We start from the raw sequence: 25641 nt of genomic DNA, 5'->3' as shown, positions 1-25641 counted from the left end.
GGAGTCACTGGGAATTTTGCTGAAGTATAGACTGTCAAACTCTATCAAACTCTGAGTAGAACTTTAGGATTTTCCCCTATGTGAACAAGAATTAATTGATCCACCACTCAGATGCAGGCACCACCTGCCATTATGCAAACTAAAATGCAAAAAGAACTGCTTTTTGGGCCAGTGACCATCTTTTCATTGTGTACATGTACAGTGGCTAACACAATGGATCCTCTAGGGGTTACCATAATACAAATAAACAATCATTCTAATTATTGTATGTGATTTCTGGATAGTAGTGGGGAGAAACTAAAATTCTGATGGTGAAGAGCCTGCCTGTGAATGTGTGTCCTACTCTGTGGGGTGAAAGAACACCTCAAGCAGCATCAGCAGCAACTCCATGACAGCACATTCCTTCGATACTGCCCAGCCTTTGTGCTGTTTAAGCGACAGAAGATTAGTCAAACACTCAGCCTCCAACTGTTCTGAATCATCACTGTTCAACTGATGATGGGGTTCTGGCAACAGACAAAACATCATTGGCTGTGATCCATGAACCCCAGCAATGAGGAACCCAGGTAATAAAATAACTGCATTTAAAAAGCAGTTAAGACTCTCACCACACACAAAACCCTGCATCAGTCGATCTGAGAAAGGATTTTGAGCTGAACAGCATGCTGATAAATGGCCTTCACTGATTATTCCAGGATGTTTCAGCCAGCAGCTGCTTTATTCAGCTGTCCAAATGAGTAATCAATATGTTAGCTATTCTTAATGCATCTAACAGTGATTTCCAGAGTTAAGGGAATATATCATGTTCTTCAAAACATCACACAGACTTCATTGGGTAACTTCACTATATGGTGGAAAGATGATGTTCTTTAAACATTGTAATCTAATTCTGTGCTTTGGTATTGTTTTCTCTGAGTTTATATAAACCCTCTGGATTTATTGTCCATTCTTCACTTTTGTAGGATGGCAAATGAGAGTAAAAATGCTGAAAATAAAGCTTTTTTTAAAAAGGGAAATTAAAATTGAAGATAATTTAAGAGGAAGACTCTGACTTATGCCATGTCTAACTACAAAATTATGTCAACCTAAATAACGTTGACATACAGCCACCAGTTATTGTACTGCTTGTGTGCATGCACACTACAGTCCTTGTGTCGGCGGTGCGTATCCTCACCAGGAGCGCTTGTATCAATGCAGAATGCAGTGCACCATGGGTAACTATCCCACTGTGCAACTCACCACCATCTAGCACAGGGTGTTTTGGGAAGTTTACACAATGCCTTCTGGGGCTGAAATGAGTCATGCAGGGGTGACTGGGAGCATGAGTTCAACTTCCCACAATGAAGTGTTCTCCACCCCATAATTTCATCTGTATCCCATAATATTTGATGCCTCTTTTCAAAATCCCCACAAACCTGTGTGTCCATCCTTGCTGTCCACCATTGCTGACAAAAGCATGCAGCCTGCAGAGCTCTGCACTATTGTCAAGCATTTCAAGCACAAGGCGTCTGATCCTGCAGTGTTGCAGAACTGCAAGAGGAGCCATAGGGAACATGACAATTTCTTGAAGGCTAGATTGCTGGGAGCCACAAAAAGAAACAATTCAAGGTTGTTGGCAGTATTCATGGAGCAGCTGTAGACAGTGGAGTGCCAGTTCCGGGCCCAAGAGGCAAGCACTGACTGGTGGGATTGCAATGTAATGCAGTTTGGGATAACAAGCAGTTTCTGCAGAACTTTCAAATGCACAAGGCCATATTCCTGGATCTGCATGCCAAACTCACCTCAACCCTCCAGCATAGGGTCACCAAAATGAGAGCCACACTGACAGCTGAAAAGCGAGTGGCGATTGCACTGTGGAAACTTGCAATTCCAGATTGTTACAGGTCAGTCTAGAATCAATTTGGAGTTGGGAAATCCACTGCAGGGATGGCTGTCATGGAAGTGTGCTGGGCCATTAATCGACTGCTGCTATGCAGGATTGTGAATCTGGGCAATATGCAGGGCATAGTGGATGGTTTTTCAGCAATGGGGTTCCCAAACTACATGGGGTGCTAGATGGTACACATATCCCTGTTTTACCACCAGACCACCTTGCCACAGAGTACATCAACAGAAAGGGCTACTTTTCTATGGTAATACAAGTGCTGGTGGATCACCACAGATGCATTACCAACATCAGTGAGGGCTGGTCAGGGGAGGTGTACGACGTGCAGATCTTTAAGAACCCAGGAATGTTCAGAAATCTGCAAGCAAGGACTTTCTTTCCTGACCAGCAGGGACTTTCTTTCCCCCCAGCATACCCCTAGCTCCCATGGCTCATGAAGCTGTACACTGGCCACCTCGACAGCACCAAGGAACAATTCAACTACCAGCTCAGCAGGTGCAGCATGACAGTCAAATGTGCCTTTGGCATTGTTTACTCACAAGATTTGACTTCAGTGAGAAAAATATCCCAATGGTTATATCTGTCTGCTGTGTTCGGCATAATATCTGTGATGCAAAGGGGGGAAAGTTTTGCTGGGATGCAGGGCAGAGGTGGAGCAGCTGTCAGGTGAATTTGAACAGCCAGACACAAGGTTTATTAGAAGAGATCAATGTGGAGTTATACAGCTCAGGGAGGCTTTGAAAGAACATTTTAATAGTGAGCCAGAGTAGTGTGTGGTGCTATTGTGTGCTCTACCAAGCCTTGCTCTTTTGCAGCTCAGTATGAATCTTGCAGTGAGTGCTACGTGTAGGAATATAACATTGACAATGCACCTGTTAATACTGTCTGAGATTGATGTTATGGGTTCTGTGATAAAATAATGTAACAGAAAATTGGTCGATGTCAGCCCTGCTCAGCACCAGTCAGCATATGTTGTGAATTAATAAAGATGAATTATTTGTTAGTCTCTAAGGTGCCACGGGTACTCCTTTTCTTTTTGTTCCAAAAAATATAATTGTATTCTGTAACATGAGCCAGAAAAATAAAACAACTATCTAGCACTTTATAAACCATAAAAAATTAAGGGAACAGAAATTATGAAGAGAAAAGAACATTTCCATTTCAGGTACACATACACCAACCATGTCTTTCACAGATCAGTGTATGTGCAGTTGTGATTGTCTTTAATGTTCCTCGGGGTGGAGTGGTAGGGGTAGTGCAGCAGCTCTTGATGGCATATGGAATGCTGAGGGAAGGTGTAGGGAGGTCCAGACATTGAGTTGTCTATGGGCTGCAGCGGGAGGCCAGCACAGGACTCTTGAGCGCAGGTCTGCCAGAATCTGCAGCATCTCTGTTTGCTGCCTGAGAAGCCCCACTATGTCCTGGTGCATCTCCCTGTCCTTTTCCTGCTTGGATTCCTGGGCCTTTCTTCTCTCCACTCTTGCCTTCTGCATGCTGTCTGCAAGGGTCATCCTCCAGGCCCTGGTATCGTTCTCTGATGCAACACTGGTTTGCAGCATCTCCTGGAACATGTCATCCCAAGTCCTCTTCTTTCTCCTCCTTATCTGCCTCAGATGTTCCATGGGTGTGGAGGGGAAGACCCTCAAGGCCACAATGGCATCAGCTGCAGATACAACACAGAAAAGTGCCATTGTTGATGTTTTCACAACAGAAATTGAAACTTAGGATACTGAACTCACTCCCCTTGATCCCAGAAAGTTATAAGTGCTACATTCTCACTTCCCCTTGGAATTGATATAGTACGGTGCTAGGGTTGCCAGGCGTCCCGGTTTTCAACCAGAATGCCTGGTCGAAAAGGGACTGTGGCAATTCTGGTCAGCACCACTGACCGGGCCGCTAAAAGTCTGGTCAGCGGCACAGCAGCAGGGCTAAGGTAGGCTCCCTGCCTACCCTGGCTCCATGCGGCTCCCAGAAGCAGCGGCATGTCCGGCTCCTAGACTTAGGGGCATCCAGGGGGCTCTGCACACTGCCCCCTACCCAGAGCACCAGGAATTATGGCCAATGGAAGTTGCGGGGCCGGCGCCTATAGATGGGGACAGGACACAGAGCTGCCTGGCCACATCTCTGCCTAGGAGACACCCAGAGGGACATGCTGCTACTTCTGGGAGCCGCCTGAGGTAAGCACCCCAACCCCCTGCCCATCCTTGAGCCCCTTCCTGCACCCAAACTCCCTCCTGGAGCCTGCACCCCCCCCCTCCTGCCCCAGCCCTGAGCCTCTTCCCGTAGCCAACTCCCTCCCAGAGGCCGCACCCACTCCTGCACTCTGAACCCCTCAGCCCAACCCTGGAGCCTGCACCCCCAGCCCAGAGCCCCCTCCTGCACCTAAACCCTTCATCCCTGGCCCCACCCCAGAGCCTGCACCCCCAGCCACAGCCCTCATCCCCTCCCGTACTCCAACCCCCTGCCACAGCCTGGTGAAAATGCGCAAGTGGGGGGGGGAGAGTGAGCAATGGAGGGAGGGGGAATGGAGTGAGCGGGGGCCATCAGAGAAGGGGCAGGGCAGGGCAAGGGTGTTTGGTTTTCTGGGGTTAGAAAGTTGGCAACTCTACCTTGGCAGTGCCAGTCACAGCACCAACCACTCTGAGTATAGTCCTCAGGTGTGGGGGGTGGGAAACTGAGGGTGGGGGAATAACTCAGGCCTGGTCTACACTGGGGGGGATCGATCTAAGATACGCAACTTCAGCTACGAGAATAGCGTAGCTGAAGTCGACATATCTTAGATCGACTTAGAATCACTTACTTCGCGTCCTCGCAGCGCGGGATCGGTGGCCGCCACTCCCCCGTCGACTCCGCTTCCGCCTCTCGCCGTGGTGTAGTTCTGGAGTCAACGGCAGAGCGATCGGGGATCGATTTATTGTGTCTACACTAGACATGATAAATCGATCCCCATAGATGGATCACTACTTGCCGATCTGGCAGGTAGTGTAGACATGGCCTCAGAGGCATGAGTCTAGGTGTATAGAGCAGTAGAGCTGAATACTGACACCGTTTTCCACAGGCAGTGCTGATTTTAGCTGATATCTTACTCCTGAAGGTAACAAAGCCAGAGAGAGCACAGCTGCTGTTGGCATCCCGATGCTGCCTGGGCCCATATGCTGTTAGCCTGTGTACTGCAGTGGTCCCTGCTGAAGTAATCGCTAAATGGCACAGGAAAGTGTCTTACCACAGAGGAAGAAATAAGGCAGCCCTCCCCAGGAACCTGTGGCAGAGGATTGCAGAGGACCTCCATGAAAGCTTAACTGAGATCTTTTTGGAAGATTCACAGGACATCCCGGTGCACATAAACAAACTGGTCCGCATTGCCCCCCTTCTCCGCCCCCTCCCCACAGCCTAACTCTAGACGGGAATGAAAAGCAGATAGCAATTCAACCTCTCTTCGTTGTTTCACTACTTCTAGCACAAGTAAAAAAGAGTAAATCAACAGATGTGTCCTGCTACTTTGGGGGTTCCATCCCTGTAATTTACAATGAAGCCAAAAACACATCCTGGCTTGCTATGCAGCTGTATCACCAGTAGCCTGTTCCCCATGCTCCTTCTCCTCATCCACCTCCTCCTCCTCGCTGTTCATAGTAGGGGCCTGTGTCTGAGGCTCCTCCGAAGTATCCAGGGGGCTTTGGGGAGATGGCAGGGTCTCCACTGAGGGTGGCATGCAGTTCTTTGTAAAAGCAGCAGGTCTGCGGCTCTGCACCAGATCAATTGTTGGCCTCCCTTGCCTTCTGGTATGCCTGTCACAGCTCCTTAGAAAAAAGAAAAGGAGTGTTTGTGGCACCTTAGAGACTAACAAATTTAGTTGAGCATAAGCTTTCACATGGCACTGTTGTTGGTCCCTGTTGTAGCCTTTCTCCCGCATGCCCAGAGCAATCTGCTTGTAGATGTCCACATTTGTATGGCTGGACCAGAACTGTGTATGTACAGCCTCTTCTCGCCACAGAACCAGGAGACCCAACATCTCCTGTGCACTCCAGGCAGGAGCACCTCTGCAAGTGTAGGTGGCATGGTCAGCTGGGCAGTTGCACACAACAATGGAGAATTGCTAGGTATGCTTGCCAAGTTGAGCAACAAAGAAAAGGAATTTCAAAAATGTGCAAGGCTTTAAAGGGGAGAGGCCTCTGGGCAGTGGAGTTCACAATGATGACCAGAGTGGTCACTGTGGGGCATTGTGGGACAGCTCCTTGAGGCCAGTAACAGTCGATGAAAGTAACACGGTGTCTACGCTGACACTGCGTAAACCTAAGTACATTGCCTTTGACTCCATGCCTCTTGGGGGAGTGGTGTAGAAAAAAATCACAGCCAGTAAGTACACACAACTAAAAACACAAAAAGATTAGGACTTCAATTTGAGCCACACTAATTTGCCTCCACATTCCATTGACTAATTAGTAGTGATGGTCCCAAACCAATTCTAGTCAGCTCCAGCTGAACATATCTGCTAGCTCCTGTCTCCATAATGGGTCAAACTAAGACCCTGAATCAGACCACCTGAATTTTGGAAAATTTGGTTCTCATCAGATAATGATTAATTTCACACATAATTATAGCGGAACATCAGATCTGCTACAGTTAAGATTAAGAAAACGTTTGTTTAAAGGATGTTTCTTCTACGTACATCTGCACTTTGCAGCTTGGGCCTAACTCTATCATATTAATATGATAGAGTTGTTAATCCAGAGTACATATTAATATAAACTATGTGCGATTTACTGTTAGAATCTTACCTTTTTCATTTCTGAACTTTTTTTGTGTTTAACTTTGCCATGTTAATCTTTAACAAAGAAACAAGATTGACAGTTCATAATAAAACATACTTTAATATCACTTTTAATCTACTTATCCCAAGTTATAAATGCTGATTAAAGATTACAGCTTCTTCTCCTCTGTATTATACTCCTTCTACAGATGGAAAAACGCAGGCATGGGGCTACCTTGTGACTTAATCAAGACAAAGATCCCAATGTAGATTAGCAGCCAGAAACCACTGTGCATTAGACACATATAGTTGTATATATTGAGAGGCACTATAATCTCCTAGTGGATAGGTGCTGGCCTGGGTTTCAGGTGGCAATAGTTCTGTTCCTAGCTCTACTGACCTCTTGTGTGACCTTGGGCAAGTCAGATCACCTCTCTGTGCTTGTTTCCGCTCCCTCCCGTTTTGTGTCTTGTCTATTATAGCAGGGAACTTGCCACTGCTGTAGTTATAATTAATTAAGTTTAAGACAAGCTCTAAAATATGCATGGTTATTCAAATTGCCTTGAAATTTTGTGTGCCTCATGGGGGCGAGGGTTACTGATCCAGATTTGGGATCACTTAACCAAGGGGTCCCTAAGATATAGCTCACTAGGATAACTAAAGTGGTGCAATCATGCCAGGCATCACAAGGTTATGGGGGCCCAGTTAGAATATGGTTCCAATTTAGAACCCACGAGGACAGAGAGACAACAGGAATGGGGGTGCCATCCGCTGTCTGGAGATGTAAGGGAACTGAACCCCTAGTTGGTGCAGTGTGTAGGACCCAAGCATACAGGAGCCTGTATACCCACTGCCTCAAAATCTAACAGGAGTGTATACACAGATTATCCCCAGTAGATAGAACCCAGTGGTCTGGCAATCAGGACAGGGGGTGGGCTGTTTGTGCTGGTGCTACAAAGGGCTGCTAGCCATGGAGGGCTCTCGGATCTAGCCACGCACACGTATCCCCCTTCATGCCACTGCCAGTCCGGCAGAAGATGAGGTGTGTTGCACCGCAGCAAACGGGCTGCCAGGAGAAGTGTGCTGGCCCCTCAGGGCAGAGGGGGCCGGGCTGAGGGGCCCCTGTAGCTGGGGCAACCCTGGGCCCCAGTTGTGAATAGCCAGCAAGTGTGTGTGGAGAAAGCATGGGGAGATCATAGTGCTGGGGAATGCATGGGAACATGGTAGAGTAGAGACAGGAGACACAGCCCACCCTAGAGACAGAGCTTAAGGTAAAAGCTTTGGCTGCTTTGTATGGAGTGGAGGAGCAGGGGGAACTGGGAGGGATTGGGGGAGAGGGAGTTTGGGGTGGGGAGGATAGAGTAGAAGTCGGTAGAGCTGGGGGGGCGGGATCAGAGTTGTTGAGGGTGGGAGAAGTGGGTTGGAGCACCTTTGGGGGATTTAGATCAGAGATGGGAGGATGGGGGGAGTGGGGGGAGTTGGAGCAGAGTGGAGGGAACTGAGAGGAGGTCTAGGGGACGGCTTGTGGGGGCTTAAAACAGGGCTAAAGGGGTGGATCAGGAAAGGGGGGCAGGAGGGGTGACTAGATTGGAGCTGGGGGACTCAAGGAGTCGGGGTTAGGGAGACCTGAGGGGACTGGATCAGAACTGGAGGAGAATGAGGGGGGCTGTGGGGATCTGGGGAAGCCCTGTCCTGGGTGGGGAGCTCAGAACTGGCATATGGAGAGCCATGTGTCAAGAACACACTGCTGAGATGGGGATGAAGAGTTGGGAGTGGACATGCTTGATGATGAAAGGAGAAGTTCACACATCTCAGAGCTATTGTTTCAAGATGTATTCATCTCCATGGAATGTTCTGATTCAGCAGAGACCATCACATTCAGATGAATGGGCCACTTCCCATCTCTGAGCTTCCTATGTTTTCAGGATCATCCTGTGCTGGGGATCTGTGTGCAATAAAGCAGTGGATAATTAATTATTAATTTCATACACAGATATAGCAGAGCACCAGCTCTGCTACAGTTAAGATTGAGAAAACTTTTGTTACGTTTCTTATACATACTCTAAAATCTGCATGCATGCCTGGATTGTCTTGAAATGTGCTGTGACTCTGCGGGGGGGGGGGGGGGGAAGTGGGGCTGGAGTAGAGTTAGTGGTATACATTTGGGATAATTTGAGCAAGAGCTTACTGAGATATAGCCCCTATCCCATCCCTCAAAGAAAAACAGATGGTGACAGGTTCTACCAACATTATTTCTGCATAGCTGACTTCTAAAGTTTTAATGGGTCAGGAAGGGGAGGGTGAGATGGAAATGGTGGCAGGAAGAGAGGGGCTACATGTGGCGGTGGATGGTGGGAAGAGAGACACCAGTCTTCTCAGGTGCTCAGTTACTGTAATCAATATGTAATAAAACTGTCAAGTTCTTGGGATATAGACCATGTCTAAGATTTCTTTCACTAGTCCTGTTAGCAACTACATGTGCCAAACATTTCAAGACATGATCATTATCCCCATTCCAGGATAGTATTATTTATATTTTTATTATTTATTATTATAACTGTAGCACTGAAGAGAACTAGTCCTGGCCCAGGACCCCACTGTACCAACAAAGAGCAAAAAGATAGTCCCTGGCCCAAGAAGCTTACAAACTAAATATAAGACATGAGACAAGACATATGTTTATATCCCTTTATTAAGTGTTATCCTCTACAGAGTAACAATGAATAGCCTTAAGTGATCACTCTCCTTACAGTGTGTATGATAAACCCATTGTTTCATGTTCTCTGTGTGTGTGTGTATCAATCTCCGCTCTGTATTTTCCACCAAATGCATCCGATGAAGTGAGCTGTAGCTCACGAAAGCTTGTGCTCTAATAAATTTGTTAGTCTCTAAGGTGCCACAAGTCCTCCTTTTCTTTCAGACTAACACGGCTGCTACTCTGAAACCAATGAATAGCCTTGTTAACCTCTTTTTAAATCTTGTTTTGCTCATAGCTTCTATAACATGTTCCGGAAGTTACATCTGCGGGTTAATTGTGCCTTGTATAAAAATGTATTTCCTCTTACCAGTTTATTTTTAATGTACCCCCGCTCCTTCTCGTATGTTGTTCCTATGCGCTATGGAGACAGATGTCTCGGACAAGCTAGAGCCATAGATCAGCTGCTACCTGCTGGCAGAGTCTCCTAGATACTGCGATGTGCGAGACGATGCTCACAACAGTCAGTGTCACAGTCACAGTCAGGTCAGCCGGGCAGCCCCTGTTCCCCAGTGTGTTGGACCGTGCACATCTCTCGAGTTCCGCCCCGGACGACGGCGGGCCGACTCGCTGTACGTGTCCGGAGGTCGTCGGGGGCGGGGCTGCCCCGATTCACCGGTAGTTCCATCCTACCGGGATCCGGGCAGAGGCACTAAGAGGGCAGGAGAAGCTTCCCTTCCGCCTCGGTAGGTCTGAGCGCGGGAGCATATTACGTGACCCCCTCCGCCACTTCCGCCTCAGTAGGTGTCATGGCGGCGGAGCGAGGCTCACACGTGACCTCGGGCGGGCGGAGCTCTGTCCCACACGCTCTCGCGCGCAGCCTCGCTTCTCCCCCCGCCCGCGTCCCCCTCTCGCCCTGGCCGCTCGCGCAGCTGCTCGGCTCTTGCTATATAAAGGGGCGAAGCGGGCAGAGCGGGCGGCTGGTGGCGGCGGCTGCAGCCCGAGGGCCGGCGAACGAGGCCGGGCCAGGCCGCGGGGCTCCCCGTGTGCCGGGGCGGGACGCGCGGGGCTCGGGGGGGACGCGCGGGGCAGGTTTATTGTTTTAGGGGCGACTCCGCCGTGGTGGGGGTGTCCCGGGGGGCTCGGGACATGGCGAGCTCGGCTAACACAAACCCCGTGGTAAGGACCGGGCCGGGGGGAAAGGGGGGCCCTGGGCGGCGACACAGGCGGGGCTCAAAGCCCCCCGCCATCCCTGGCTGGGAACGGCCGGCCTGGCCGGGGCAGCGCCCCCAGCCAGGAGCCAACTTCTGCTGGCGCTCCCGTGGAGGCGAGCGCAGCCCCGAGGCGCCGGGACCCGCCGGAGTGGGGCGGGGGCTGGGGGCTGGGGGCGGCGGCGTAGAGCCGAGCGGCGGGCAGGCAGCGTCTCTCCCAGCGAGGAGCCCCGAGGCGAGGCGAGGCGGGCCGAGCCTGGGGCGGGGGGGAGCCCGCTAGTTCCGCCATCAGGGCCGGGGAGGGGGCGAGCCTCCGCGGGGGAGGCGAGGGGAGATGCTGCTGTAGAAGCCGGGCGCTGCCTCCCGCCTCGGGGAGCGGGGCGAGGTGGCGGGTTGGGGGCGTGTGTGGACCCCAGCCGGGCACTGCTGGAGCCATTTTATGTAGCGTTTTAAGAAAGAGGCGATGGTTGAAAAGCACTTGCCCCAGCCCGGCAGACTCGGCTGACGGAGGAGAAACCCCCCCTCCAGCCTCTCCCCGTGGCGAGGAAATAATTAAAAAAAAAAAAAAACAACTCACCCCTTCCTCCCCCTTGTGCTTTCTGCACTCTCAGGTGGCTTGTTTTACTTGTATTCACATAGGTGTGCAATAAGCAGTCACATAAATCTGTGTAGCCACCCAGCCCCCACCGATCACTTCTTTCCCTTCCCCTCTGAAAAGAATAAACCATCCCCCAGCCTACCCCCAAAAAGCTGCTGACAAACCCCGAGTCCGGGCGGTTACGGTGCAGGCTTGGCCCCCTTGTTTGTGTCTCTGTGAGATCCATCATGGCTTCCCCTGCCTTTCTGTCTCCCTGCTCCTTGTGTTCCTCCTCCCTGTGGCTGCCCTGTTTATATAGAGCCATTGCCGCTCTCTAATATAGACTCTGCCAGGATGGGAAGGTGCTTTCCAGCCCCACGTCACCGCCTCTCCATTTAAACACCACATCAGCCTTTAAATAGGGAGAGAGCTGCTGGGAGGTGCATGCACCAGAGGCAGAGACTGAAAGAGAGACAGACACGGTCTCTTTGTCATTCAGTCCTTGCTTTTTCTGCTTAGCTGTTAGCTAGAGTCCCCTCTGCGCTAGTCTGCTGCTCTTAGACCCAATTACTGGAGCTGTGGGATTGTAAACTAGCAGTTGCTTATTTCTGTTAGTTTATGTAGGGGGATCTTCACCTCATTGATTTAATAATCTGCTGAATTAAATAGCTTTTTTTTCCTTTTTGTGTGTGTGTTGCTTAGGGAAAGACAACCAATCCCCCAACCCCATTTTGAAAGTATTCTGGAATCCTTAGCTATTGAAAGTTGTGCAACAAATAACTAGTATATACATATCTTCCCTATTAAGTGCCCTTTTTGCTGTTGTAAAGTGGTAGCTGAACTAAAATAGTTCTTATCCAGTATTGTATAGCGAGAAGGTGGGATACCTATTTTATGATACTTTGCAAAAGTTTATTTAAGGGTGGACAGACTAAAGCTGTGAAGCTATACATATTTAAAATGTTTAATTTTTGGCAATAATTGTAGGCTGGACTTCTGTAGTACTAAAATATCTGTTCTACATGATAAAGATGATGGCTATACACACATGTTATTACTCTCCAGGAAGGGCTAGAATTTTTTTAAAGTTTTTCATAATTTTTGTGGAAGTAATATCAACACCAGTATTATAGGCAAATTTAAAAAATGTGATTGCTTCAAATGTTAAGTGCCAGGTAGCCCTTCATATCATAACAGAACCAGTCTTATATAAGTGTAAAGTGTTTCTGTTGCCTTCATATTTTCTTTTTATTTTGGTTTCAGTCACTTAAGTTAGTCACTAATTCTGGACATTGCAGTTTATTGTGTGTCCTGTAAGCTGCATGCAGTGTCTGCATATGAGGATTTGAATATAAATGTCAGCAGACCCTTCAAAAAGCACAGGCTGTATTCTGATAGTTTTAGGGTTTTTTATTTTGTTACTATATAACTGAAGTAGGCCTTTTTGTATGTGTGGTGTTTCAGCTCACTATATAATAAATTGGAAGCAGTACAGGAAAAAATGAAGCATCTCTAAACTGCTTTGCAAGCCTCACTAAACTTGAATTTTCTATTGTACAAAGATAGTTAGCTGTACCTGTCTACTAAAACAATACACCTTTTGAAAATAGTCAGAAAACAACCATGTCTGGAAAGTTCAGTTTGTAGCAATAAAAGATTAATCAAATAAAACCTTAAAATGTATCTGATTGAGGTGCAGGCTAAAAAGGGGTAAAGGGCAAGTTCTCTGTTGGATTTTATTTTTTATTTAAGACTTGACCACTAAAGAGAGTTTAGACCCTGATGCAGTTAACTTTGTGGAGTTCAGGTCTGAGTCTGGTAATGGAGTCAGATATTTTAACCTTAGCTAGCATACTAATGTGAACAGAAATATTCTCAAAGAACATGACTAGTTTATAGCTTTAATATGTCAGTTTGGGGGCCTAAACTATTACTGTACAATAGTTTTTAATGTTTCAATGTAATTAAATCAACACTAACAGTTTTTCTCTACTAAAGAGAAAATACAACATTTTGGCTTACATAAACAAGCAAGGATTTGATAGTAGATTGTTACAGCTAAGTTGTAATAAAAGGAATCCAATAATTTAAAACTTGGTCATAAAAAAACCCTTAAATGTAGTTTCAAGTACTATTTCTCTCCATGCACCACCTGCCAGTTCCTGTGGTTTTACAATTACATTTATTTTAAAAGATGTTATTTCTCTCTCCTGTTCTTAAGTAAAAGAGCCACACAGATAGGGTATACGAATTCACCAACTTCTTTTCGTATAGGAGAAATTGTGAAAGCAGCTATATGCAACATGCAGTCAAATGCACAAAGTATACAAACAAACTTGTAATTTTCTAGTTATAGGAATCTTAGTTGTTGCAAAAATAAGTGTTGAAGAAATTTTAGGTGTAATAAGGAGCATCCCTTTTAAAGTAAAAAAGTAATTTAAGAAATTTAAGCTCAAATGACTTGTAGCATTTAAAACAATTTGGTGGTATTTGTTCTTTGGATTCTAAAATGTAGCATGTGCACTTATAGCTTTCTTTTCAAATCAATTTCTGTCACAAAGTGCGGGGGTAGAAGGCAGGTAAAATTTCTCTTACAATCAATTTGTTCCATTCCCAGCAGAGGGAGCACTAGTTTGTAAACCTTCATATAAAGTTGTGGTTATATCATCAGTTCTCATACCCAAACAAGTAAATGAGAAAGTCTGAGTGGTGTTTAGTTTTTCTTAATCAGTATGTAGCAATTAGGACAGAGCTTGTTAAACACTTGTTTATCATTCTTGTGTTTTGGGTCTGCATTCACCTATAAATGTCTGAGATTCATTATAATACAAACGTTAGAAGGGAGGTACTTTCATTAATACAAAGTGGGTGAAAGCATTCTAATTTTAATTGCCAACTTGTAAGTTTCTGTTGCAAGCCATGTTTCTTTGTCTGGATTTCTCAAACTTTGTCAAGTAGGGGGACTTGCATATATATGTCTAAATCATTAGTTACTCTTGTAAAAATAATGAATAATGCTGTGTCAGCTGGCTGTTCCAGCACATTACTATGGTAGAGTAGTCAGATCATTGATTTGGAGGTAAAGATACATTTTTGTGAGCTTTATAATCCATCTCTTCCTTTTTATACGTACTAGTCAATTTACGTAATTTAGGTCCTCTCTTGAGAATGCGTGCATCTTTATAGTTGGTATTATGCCTAACATGTATAGTCAAAGAAAAGGATGTGCATGAGAGAAGTTCTTTACAAACTGCTATCACATTTGGGACCTGAGCTGGAAAGAGCAACTGAAAGGAAACAGATTTCTGTTCAAATGTTATGTTTCCATTATCTTTTTGACTGAGCATGAAAATTCAAAAAAGTTAGAAAGGGTTCTGGATGAGTAAAATTCCGTCCAGGTCTGTTCAGTAATACTATATCCAGGATTGACTTCTGAGTGAGCAAGCAGTTTTTGGAAGGAATTTTCAGATTTAATTAAAATCTGGGAATTAAAATCATGTGTATGTACACAAATGAAAATTAAGAACTCCATAGATTTTGCTAAAAGTAACTTGTTAATTTTCATACACGATGCTGATTTGAAATTAAGTTAATATTCTATGCTTCTCTGTACTGGTCAGAAGTTGAGGCTGTGCTGGATATCCTGCTCTTTAGGTTTAAAGTATTGAAGGGAACACTTTGTGGTGTTCCTGAATGCCCCAGTATGGACAGCTCTTAAAACAGTTACTGCTGCTGTAGAGGGAATTACATTCTTCTGAGCTGGACAGTTAACCAGGTATATGCAGTGGTACTGGCGCAATTTTTATTGTGGGGGTGCTGAAGGCAGAAACCATGTATTTGAGTTGTTTTTACTACTTCAGGGCGGGGGTGCGGCGGCACCACCAGCATTCATAGTTCCAGTACTTATGGGTATATGTAGAGGGGGACACCCTGACGAGTCCAGAGCATTTTTCTGAATCGTTAGTGCAATGTTGAAAAATGCATGTGTCAAGGGCATGACAAAATATACTGGGGAAAACCTAAGATAACTCTTCAGAAACTATTTATGGTAAAGGAAGAAAATGTATATTAAAACATTCCCAAGTAGGGATTAGGCTGTGAAGTTGCTGGCTATATCTGAGCATTGATGTTTTAACACATAACATTACAAAGGTTATATTTATAAAACTTCTTCAGACTTGTTAGGGGACTAAGCTGAGGGAGAAGGAGAAAATGCTGTTTAGGGCTTTCTTCTTGTCATCACCAAAGCTCATTTAAAGTACTCTGTTGATAGGATCAGCTATTCATTTTGTCCACTCTGAATAAGATATTTATGCCCCAGTTCTGCAACTAGTTATGTATGCTTTAACTTCAAGTGTGTCCTTAGTCCCATTGATTTAAGTGAGATTATTCATGTGCTTAAAGTTATATATGTGCATAACTGTTTGCTGGAGTGTGCCAATGTCATCTTCCAAAAAGTGACACCTCTAATATACTTAGTAATGATGTGCAGAATAGATCAAGTAGCACATCTGCACAGCTGAGATTGTCATAAGGTGAGTCCAGTTAGTTTATTGCAGAAAATGTCTCTGTTTTTTATTATTAAATGGGATGTCTTGCTTTCTTTCTGTTATGAACTGAGTCTCAAAGTAAACACAAGATCCCATTAACAATGCTTGACATTTTTACTTATTTTAAATTGCACGCTGCCTAGAACTAAAGTACTAATGCTGTACAGTTACCTAAATTTTCAAGGTCTGTTTCAAACATTCACGTGCCTACATACATTTAACTAATACTTTGCTGAAGGCTAACATACAAGTACACAAGGCTCTTCAACCTTAAAAAAAAAAAAAAAAAAAAAAAAAGTAGAGAAGATGACTTTAGAAGGTGCTCTGGTACATACTGCGTGTATCAGAGATGGAATACTGAGCTTTAAACTCATTTGCTATAAACTGGGTCTCCCAGGGCAATACAAGACAAGCTTATTCCAGTATTTCAAATCAAAACAGAGATAGGAGTAACAGAATGGTGGATTGTCATTTTTCAGCTGCTTGGTTTATAGCAATATATTTTAATATTGAAAAATGATAAATAGATGGCAAAAATATCTCTGAAATTGAAGATAGAATTAGGTGTTGATAGAATGACACTGGTGCAGCACCTTAAGAAATTAGGTGAAGAATCTTCCTCTGCAACTTCTCCCATATCCACTTAATTTAGACTTGCACTATTCCTGTCTCCATTACTAGACATCAGCAAAGCAAAAACTGTTTATGTGGAAATTTTGTGATATAGACAGGGAGGGATTTAGTAGATCACTTATGTCACTTGAGACTGAATATAATCTGAAACTAGATCTCCATAGATGAATTATGCATTTGTCATAAAGAAACATGCTGTAAAACTTCAGTACAGCTTTTCCTAGTTTTTCCCCTGCATATATTAAGTGACCAAACATAGTATATCTTCTTAAATTTTTCTTTGTATTTGATCTCTATGAATTAAAAGTATTGGAGTCTGTTTTTCAAAACACTTTTCCCCTTTGTTTTTAAAGAACAGTAAATGCAGTAGAAGTTTTTATTCATAATGTATCGTCTTCTAGCCTTCAGCTTGCACAGGGAGATTTTTGTGCACGTGTTTGAACATTGATCACTTAAAAGAAATCCTAGCTGACCATTATTAATCAAAACTATGTAGCAGTGTTTGATACCTTGGTGGGGATCCTCTCAAGTAGCTAATATAACCTGTTTACAGTACTGTGCTGAGCAGATATTGCAAATAAGTGTCTAAACCCTAAATATATCTTTAAAAAATTAGGAGAAGTTAGCACTCATAAAGGTACTGGTTTGGAGCCTGATGTGCACATTCTATAAATGAAAAGAGGCCAATGTACTTAGTGGTAGTGTGGACTTCCTCCCATTGGCTTGGCAATGTGCCTCAGCCTTGAATTGGCAGTAACACCTTTGAGGACAAGAGAGAGTAGTTCATCTCTTTGATCTGTCCATCTTCGGCTTTTCTAGTGAGACTGGCTTCAAGGGTTGTTATGGTATCTGGCCTTTTGAAAGCGTTCCTTCAGAGGAGTTTTTTTTAAAAAAAAATCTGTTTAGTTGCGTTAATACTAGACTATTAAGTCTCTTACGGTACAAACAACCCTTACTAATAACTTTTTAAAGCCTAAACTGTACAGGTCCGTAATCGAAGATGTCATCAATGATGTCCGAGAAGTTTTTTTGGATGAAGGAGTAGATGAACAAGTCCTTCTGGAACTCAAAACAGTAAGTTGTAGCTGGACTCAGAGTATTTACAGCTCCATAATGTACTAACCAGTCGATGGCATAGTGCTTACTGTTCCAGATAGTAAAAAAAATAGTGAATTTTTATTGTCTAAGCAATGCACTCATCCCCTTGGTATAGGAGTTGAGATGCTGCTATGTATAGTATAATCTTCCTCCGTACATCTTACATGTACAGTGAATTTGCTCTTTTCTCCACCTTCCCACGTTATGCACTTTGCTGTATTCATTGCACATCAACTTACATATCAAGTTTACAACAGGGATCAAGTTTCAATGTGGGCTTTGTGGGTATTTTAAGTATCTAAGTTTAAGTATCTAAAAAAGTAAGCTCATGTATTTGTTGTCCTCGAGCCAAGTGGTAAAGTTATCCATGATGGTTCAGTTAGGGGTCAGGTGAATTGATTTAAATCTGCATTATTGAAATTGCAGATTTTAATCATGATTTAAATCAGCAAATGGGAATGAGTTAAATAATAAATTTTAATCTTGCTTTACATTTAATCTTTCTTGGTTCTTTTCCTAAAGAAAAGTTGATTCTTAATGGTTGGTAACCATTAAAGCATGTTGATTTGCAAATAAATTCTTTAAGCTAAATTTGGTGCTTCTTTTTGCTAATCAGGAGAATACACTGTATCTATGCACATTTATTTACACAGTTATATATAGCTCATCTTACATTTATTCAGATTCTTTTTTTTTATATTTTATTATTTTAGAACACGCGTGAATGATGCATTTGTAAAATACTAGACGATTAATTTTTATTTGTGTTTTATGTCAAGCTATGTTTGGATGAAAATTCAAATTAAATTAAAAATTTACATTTTGCATAAACCCAGCATTTTAACATGTTGTTTATTGGTTAAATAAAACTACCTTAAATGTGTTGAATACATAAGAAAAAAAAGTTTTTATTAAAACACTTTGCATTTAAAAATAACTGCTTTATTAAACAAAGGAAGTATTATCTGTAGTTAGTGATTTTAATTAATTGCTTCTGGTTACCATGTCTTTCAAGAGTTAGAGCTAGTTGATCTCATCCACTCGTATTGAATTTTTATTCATAGATTGGCAGAGGAACACAGGCTTTCCTGCTTTTTTTAATTCCCATTTTATTAACTTTGAATGAACTAGTCATTGAACAGAACTACTCAAATAAACTGAAATGAAGAAGATAGCCTTTTCTGCAGGTGCAGAGAGAGTATCATTGTGAAAAGTTAGTTTAACACATAACATACTCTGGTTCCAGCTGCTTAGCCAGTGACTTCCACAAGTTCTGGGGTTTGACTTTTCAAAAAGCTTGGCAAGAAACGTAATGCTTGAATTTTTTAATTAATTTAAAATATTTCAATAAATTATAATAAGTTTAAGCCTAATAAGTGGTCATAACTTCAAATTTAATATTAAATAGGTTTATTTAAAAATAAATCTGTATTTAATTTAAATACAAAAATCCAAATATTTCTAATCATCTTTTTTTAATTTATCCTGAATAGGGGATGCTTTTCTTTTCTCTCTCCTCTTTGTAAGCTGAAGAGTTTCATTGTAGAGTGTTCCACTGTTCCAAATCTAATTACTTTTGCTTTGCAAAAATATCCCATTTTCTGACATGGCATGTGACAAATTGCATTGTACACATCTGAGGAGGAGAGTTCTGAGGGACCATCACTTCATCAGAATGCAAATAGTGTCCCGTGAACTAAAATTGTGACATGGGGTTGCTACCAGAATAAAGGATATTTTGTCTGATGCTTTTCTTGATTCCTTCTCAAATACTTTCCTGAACAAGACAAGTCCTGAGACATTAAAACAGAGAAAAGGACAGCAAAAATGGAGGAAACAATGAAAAGCAGGGTATGGTAGAACAAGAGGCCTGAGAGACAAAGCTTTTAGATACTATGGGGGTAGAAATAATTAAATCGCTATATAAACCACGATCCTCTGCACTAATGGGAGCTTTATGGTGAAGATAATGAATCTTCCTTGAGACTCTTTTTATCTGTAGAAATTCTAGAAAGAAAAATGTTGAGAGAGCTGTGGTGAAGACTACATGCTTCAGGTGAGAGGAAACTAAAATGGAGGTAGAGGGGGTGGGAACTGAAGGATAGGCGCTATCACTTTATTTCTGCCTTCCTGCTTCTGTTATGTGGAGTTACAAGGATGATCTTTCACCTGTGGGAGAAGAAAGGAATGTTCATGAAAATTAAATTTAGAATTCCCTTGGACTATTTTTTTCTTCTGTTGCTGTGTGGTGCCTTAGGAGAGGGGCATATGCCCAACCTACATATGCCCAAAGATTTTGTGACAAAGTAGAATGTACAGGATAAATAAGGACCAATTTGAATTGCATTATTTGTAATAATTCCAGTCCTGCAACATTAAAATGACACCTGGAGATGCCACCTTTTCTTTCTTTCTCTCAAACACAGCTGTGGGAGAACAAGCTGATGCAGTCCAAGGCTGTAGATGGGTTTCATTCAGAAGAACAGCAGCTTTTGTTGCAGGTTCAGCAGCAGCAACAGCAGCAGCAGCAGCAGCAGCATCACCACCACCATCATCATCATCATCCACAACCACAGCAGACTGTGCAGCAGCAATCCCAGACACAACAAGTCCTTATTCCTGCGTCCCAGCAAGGTCAGACTGATTCTCTAACGTGCCTACATGAAACTCTCTATGGTTTCAGCAGTTTTCATGGAAAAAATTAAATTCAGGAGAATTTGAGTCTTTCAAATTTAAGGTGTCCTGATTGGTAGATCAAACTTTGGGTCTGTTAATTTCTCTTTTATATATTATTTGTCTAGCCTCACATAACTTATTTTTCCAAAACAAATGTCTTTTTTTCTCTATAACAAAAATGTCAGTCCGCAAGTCATTAGTAGCCCTACAATAACAAATCAGTGTATGTGTTCAGTTAAGAGAGAGTGTCATTAAGTAGGGTGAAACAGGATTTTAAAAATTATACAAAACCTCTAGTATCTTTTAAAGTGACTGGGATGAGGATGCAGATACTATTTTACTACACATAGTCTGTTAAACAGACCATGTTTTTCCATATTGGAATTAGTTCTGAGCCAAAAAAAAAAATGTGATGGCTTGCTTGTGGCCCCAGCTGGTCACACAGTATGTAAGTGAATGGGTTCAAGATGCACTGTCAAACTTACCCATACAAATAATTTTTTTTAAATGCAATTATCACATTGTAGACTTTACCTTAAGAATTCCAAGGAAGCATTTTCTAAACACTCTTGATTAATCATTAAATAGGGGGAGCAAACATTTTACTGAGTCCCTGTTGCATAAACAAAAACTCAACCTAATACCATGTCTGCATGAGTTGATGAGGATAATTGACAATGTGTTATCTTATAGTCATGACGCACACTAGAATTTTATTTATTATTTGTATTTTGACAATTCTTAGGAGCCCCAGTCATGGACCAGGACCCCATTGTGATAAATGGAGAACAAAAAAATGGTCCCTGCCCCCAAAGAAATTACAACTTAAGATTCGAAATCCATGCATCTTTTTATATCTGCATCCCTGTATCTTTAGTTCATTAACAGAAGACTATGCTTTGTGTAGTCTTAACAAAATGCTGTGATTCTAAATATGGTTGACTTAGAGTTGTCTTGGGGACAAAACAAGGTTGGATGAGAACTTACACTTCATGATGTACTTGTTGCCTTGTCACTTTAATATCATGTGTCACCATCACTTTAGTCCTTGCTGTTGCCTGTTTTTTCTGTGGTCCAAAACTCATTTTCAGATTCTAGGTCATCACAGATTAATGCCAACTTATTCTATTTAGAGGATGTTGGGATAGTGGGCCTATCCTCATGTTCCTTGAAATTTGCAGAGTCATACCCTTTCATTTAAATATCTAAAACAAGGTTTGGTTTAAGAAGCAGTGTCAGAAAGAGCAGGGAAGCTAAAGGAAGCTGCTGAGGTCAAATCACTATGGATCCAGTTAGGATTGCCATATCACCTTCCAGGGATTCTAATGGAGGTCATCACTACAGTAGAAACACGCATATCTATGGACTGCAGACATTTCAGTGTAAAGAACAGCTGGTACAACCACATGCTTTGAATCACTAGTCCTTTACCTGCTTCCTGTAACTTATTTTGTCCAGATCATATAGAATTGATGTTTTGTTTCTTTTGTTTGTAGCACCTCAGCAGCAGGTTATTGTGCCAGATTCAAAGTTGATACAGCACATGAATGCGTCAGGCATGGTAAGACTCAGAATTACAACTTTATGCAATGCTGTAATTTATTTAAATAGCGAAGATAAAAGTCTGATATGAGTCATCTCAAATGCCAAAAAACAAACCAAGAGATACTGGCAGAAGATGGCTCCTGCCTCACTGATTGCTAGACTGACAACTCCTGAGCTGTTTATCCAGGGCTTGCTTTTGTCAACAGACCTAGGGTGTAGCTTGATCCTCTAGGTTAATATAAGTTAGACCAGTAATACTCAGACCTCAGTGGTTCAGGAGCCAAGTTAGCAATCAACATTACCCAAAAGAACCATAGTAGCGTGAATTCATTGTTTCATTTACTGTAGTACTATACATATTTAAACAGGAAATATTTAGAGTGTGTGTGTGTGTGTGTATATATATGTGTGGGTGTGTGTATATGTGTATGTATATATATATATATATACACACACACACACACCTCTACCCTGATATAACGCAACCCAATATAACGCAGGTTCGCATACAATGCGGTAAAGCCCTGTTAAGGGTGCCGGGCCGGGGCCGAGGGGTTGGATAAGGGGCAGAGGGTCTCGGGGGTGGTCAGGGGCTCCTTCCCCCCCAAAGTCTGGGAGGCAAAAGTGTGGGGGGGGGCATTTTTGGGGTCCCGCAGTCCCAGAGTGGCCTGGGGTATTAGCAGGGGCCCAGGAGCAGCCCGCTTTGCTTCCCTCGCCCCAGTCCCAGCCGTGTCGCTCGGTGGAGGGGGCTTGGGGGAAGAGATTCTCCCCCCCCCCCCCCGCACTCAATGGCAGCGGCGGAAGCAGAGCAGCCTGGCCCCAGCCCCTCCACTCCACCAGCTCCCGGCTGCAGTGTTCCGCTTCCCACCTCAGGTGAGTACGGGAGGCATCCTTTCCCCAACCTCCCCGCACTCACTGGCGGCGGGAAGTGGAGCGCTGCGGCTGGGTGGTAGCGGAGTGGAGCGGACTGGGACCACGTTGCTCTGCTTCCCACCACTGCCGGTGAGCGCCTGTCAGGCGACAGGGTGTGTGGATAGGGATCGGAGCAGGGGGGTGGGGTCCTGGGGGTGATTAGGGATGGGGGTCTCTGGAGGGGGCGGTCAGGGAACAAGGAACAGTGGGGGCCAAAGCAAGTTCGATATAACGTGGTCTCACCTATAACATGGTGAGATTTTTTTGTCTCCCGAGGATCGCGTTATATCGGGGTAGAGGTGTATATATATAAAAATTATTCTCAAAGCAAAATGACTGACCAGTTTATTATTATTTTATCAACTGCAATTGGTTAATAACATAGTAAATGCATCCTGATTGGTAAATAATTAAATTACACAGTGTTTTAATATCGTGCTGCAAAGAGCCACAGGAGACACATTAAAGAGCCACTTGTAGTTTGCAAGCCTCAGTCTGAATATTGCTGGATTAGACTAAGTTTTTTTGTGGGTCAGCTAATACTGATACAAATTTGTATGACAGCAATCCCAGGAAGGGATGACTTCACATGTGGAAAATACTGTTACCCTGGTGCAAACCTTATGTTATATTTACCAGATGAAGAATGACATTTCTCAAATATTATAAATAATAAACTCATAAAAATAATGATACTGACTGTATAGAGATTTGAATCTGCCTTTCTGGTCATTATTTATTTCAATTCATTTGTTACTGCAAAAGTAAATTCACAACTTTTTATCCTAACCATTTATCCATTCCTTACAATTTTGTCTTTGTAGTCTAACTTTGTCTCTCTTGCTTGACATCAAGTTTAGGCTATGGGAAAAACCTATTGTCCTGCAGCCCAAGACATCCAAAACACGATCTGTGCAAGTTAAATTTAGTTATTTAGATTTAGAACTCCGTGCTAAAGAATATTCTTCCAGAGTTTGATGTAAATTTAAAAGCACAATAAATAAAGTTGCACAATTAAGGCAGCAGCAGTTCATTTGCTCATTGTCTGTCGGATAGTTTGCTGATCTTCTCTTTAAAATTCTAGATGCACTGACTAAACATGATACAACCAAAGGCTGAATGAAAACTAAAACTGACTTCTGCCTCACTTTCCTTGTAAATTCCACTGAATAGCAGCAGAAACCGGATTTTGCCTGCTTACCCTAGTTTCTTCTCTAGTTCTCATTCAATTGAAGCCCAAACTGTACTGTAAAAAGAAAGTATGTGTAGCTATTTAAACGTGCTGTTCCCAGAGTGCAGCCTGAAGCTTTTTAAAAAAACAAAACAAAACAAAAAACTACTTTAAGGAATCTGTCCAATTAAGGCTTTGTAAAAGAAATGTTTGACTAAAGAAAACTCTTAAATCTGTACTAAGAATGGATCAAGCAGACACAGCTTGTATGTTTTAAAGGCAAGAAAAAATTAGAACATGCTTTAGTAGTGTCTTTTCCCCTATTTGTAAGAAGATGTGGGGCAAAAGGACAGCAGAAAAGTGCTAGTCTGCTTCTACTCAGTGTCACCCTCCGGGAGGTTCTGATTAGTGATTACATCAGTCTGCCAGCAAAGGGAGATCTGATTTCTTACAAACCAGAAACAGAGACACAAGGTTTGTGAGGTAATATCTTTTATTGGACCAATTTCTTGTGTCTCTACTATCCTGGGACTGACACGGCTATAACTACACTACATAAAACAAGAAATGTGCATTTTACCCAATAGTAAAATTTAAATCCATTTTGCACTTTCATTTTTTATCAATATGAAAAATGCAATAGTATCCTCCAGCATTTCAGGTATTACTGTTAACATTCTGCTTAAACTTAAACCTATAGAAGGGCTTGGTAGAATTGTCAAACTGCCCAAAGTTTGATTTGGAGTGACATTTGACTGCTAGTTGGAACCGTTTTTGACAGTCAGCATGGGTAAAATTAGTTCTGATGTCATTATTACATTTTTATTTTTTGTACTAAGATGAGACACTGGGATCATATGGACTAAAATCCAAAGGTTCATTTGAGATCGATTTACAGTTCAAATCCAAGTGGACTCGTGTTAATTTTCAGACTTTAAGCTGTTCATCCATTCTCTGTGACTTTTACAAATATCTTCACGTTGGCCCAGAATACACTTTGGTCACTTAGTTTAAACTTTGAAATAATCCCCAATGTTCTTAATGTCTATTTGATCCTTTTTATTTAAATGGTCAAGAGAGTCTGTCATGAATTTATTATAACAACTGTGTTTTGTTTAGTGTTTATGTTACTGTGTTGCGTCATAGTAAAATCAAATTTAGTATAACACACACCTGTGTTGCTTGTATTAGTTGTTAAAAATAGTGAATGCAAGGTATTGATGCAGACTCTCAGGCCTTAATTCTTTATGCAGATAATCATTGGAGTTCAGCTTCCTCAGGGCTGATGCCTTTAGCCATAGACCTGCTTCTTGGCTGTATCCCAAGGCTAGCTAACTCTACGCCAATGTAGTGATTCAGCCTCCTAAAATAAAGCTTCTCTCTAGCTGCCATGGCCTGTTATGTTGAGGAATAATTCTGGTTTTAGATAGTCTTAAAGAATAACAAATTTGTCCATAGTTTTCTACAAATCAGGTTGTCTTTTAGATGCAATAAAAATAACTTCAAATCCAGAGTCACTTGCAGAACTTACATTTCAGTGCTAGAATGCATTTCATTGCAATCCATTCCAAGAATTCTCTTGGCATCAAGAAAAGGTTGTACTACTAAAACTTTATCCCAATACTTCTTTGTTGCTGTTGCTTTTATTTTTGTGGAATGTTTCTTACCTGAGCAAATATCCATACTCTTTTTTTGGTTTATTTAAAAAAAAAAAAATCAAAGTTCTGTGATTCTGTACATTTTACTTGACAATATTTTAGCCAAGGGTGCTGGAGCCCTCCCAAAAGTGGGGGGGTCGGGAGACTGTGTCCCCCCCCGACCAAGCCAGAGCAGGGCCAGTGAGCCCTCCCCTCCCCATCCAGGAGGGGAGGGGGAAGTAGCCCCTGCCCGTGCCTCCACCCCCAGGGCTACCCGCCCAGGGCAGGTGGAAGGACCCAGGTT

At 42.9% G+C, this 25641-nt stretch overlaps 2 protein-coding genes and 1 non-coding gene across 4 annotated transcripts in view; all 3 read left to right on the top strand.

Annotated features, from left to right (window-relative positions):
* STON2 (stonin 2) overlaps positions 1-7943 on the top strand; it is a 130142-nt gene extending 122199 nt beyond the window's left edge. Inside the window, exons 8-10 of the mRNA XM_043516486.1 lie at positions 3381-3391; positions 5048-5052; positions 7932-7943. The gene's annotated coding sequence lies outside the window, so the exon portion shown is untranslated. The remainder of the gene's footprint in view (positions 1-3380; positions 3392-5047; positions 5053-7931) is intronic.
* Positions 7944-10375: 2432 nt separating this feature from the next.
* Positions 10376-25641, top strand: part of GTF2A1 (general transcription factor IIA subunit 1) — a 33969-nt gene continuing 18703 nt past the window's right edge. Inside the window, exons 1-4 of one of the 2 annotated variants that reach the window (XM_038407360.2) lie at positions 10376-10506; positions 17271-17372; positions 19823-20030; positions 21569-21633. In XM_038407360.2, coding sequence (XP_038263288.1) covers positions 10477-10506; positions 17271-17372; positions 19823-20030; positions 21569-21633 — 405 coding nt within the window. In that variant the 5' untranslated portion in view covers positions 10376-10476. Of the gene's footprint in view, positions 10507-11414; positions 15651-17270; positions 17373-19822; positions 20031-21568; positions 21634-25641 lie in introns of those variants that run through there. The other variant, XM_043516487.1, reaches the window with a different exon arrangement.
* LOC119858146 lies at positions 21125-21265 on the top strand. The gene has a single exon (XR_005293803.1). It is a non-coding gene; the product is annotated as a small nucleolar RNA SNORA79 (small nucleolar RNA).

The sequence above is a fragment of the Dermochelys coriacea genome, chromosome 6 (genome assembly GCF_009764565.3).
Source record: "Dermochelys coriacea isolate rDerCor1 chromosome 6, rDerCor1.pri.v4, whole genome shotgun sequence".
Taxonomy (NCBI): Eukaryota; Metazoa; Chordata; order Testudines; family Dermochelyidae; genus Dermochelys; species Dermochelys coriacea.
Note: the sequence above shows the minus strand (reverse complement) of the source record. Positions and strands in the feature narration are given on the sequence as shown.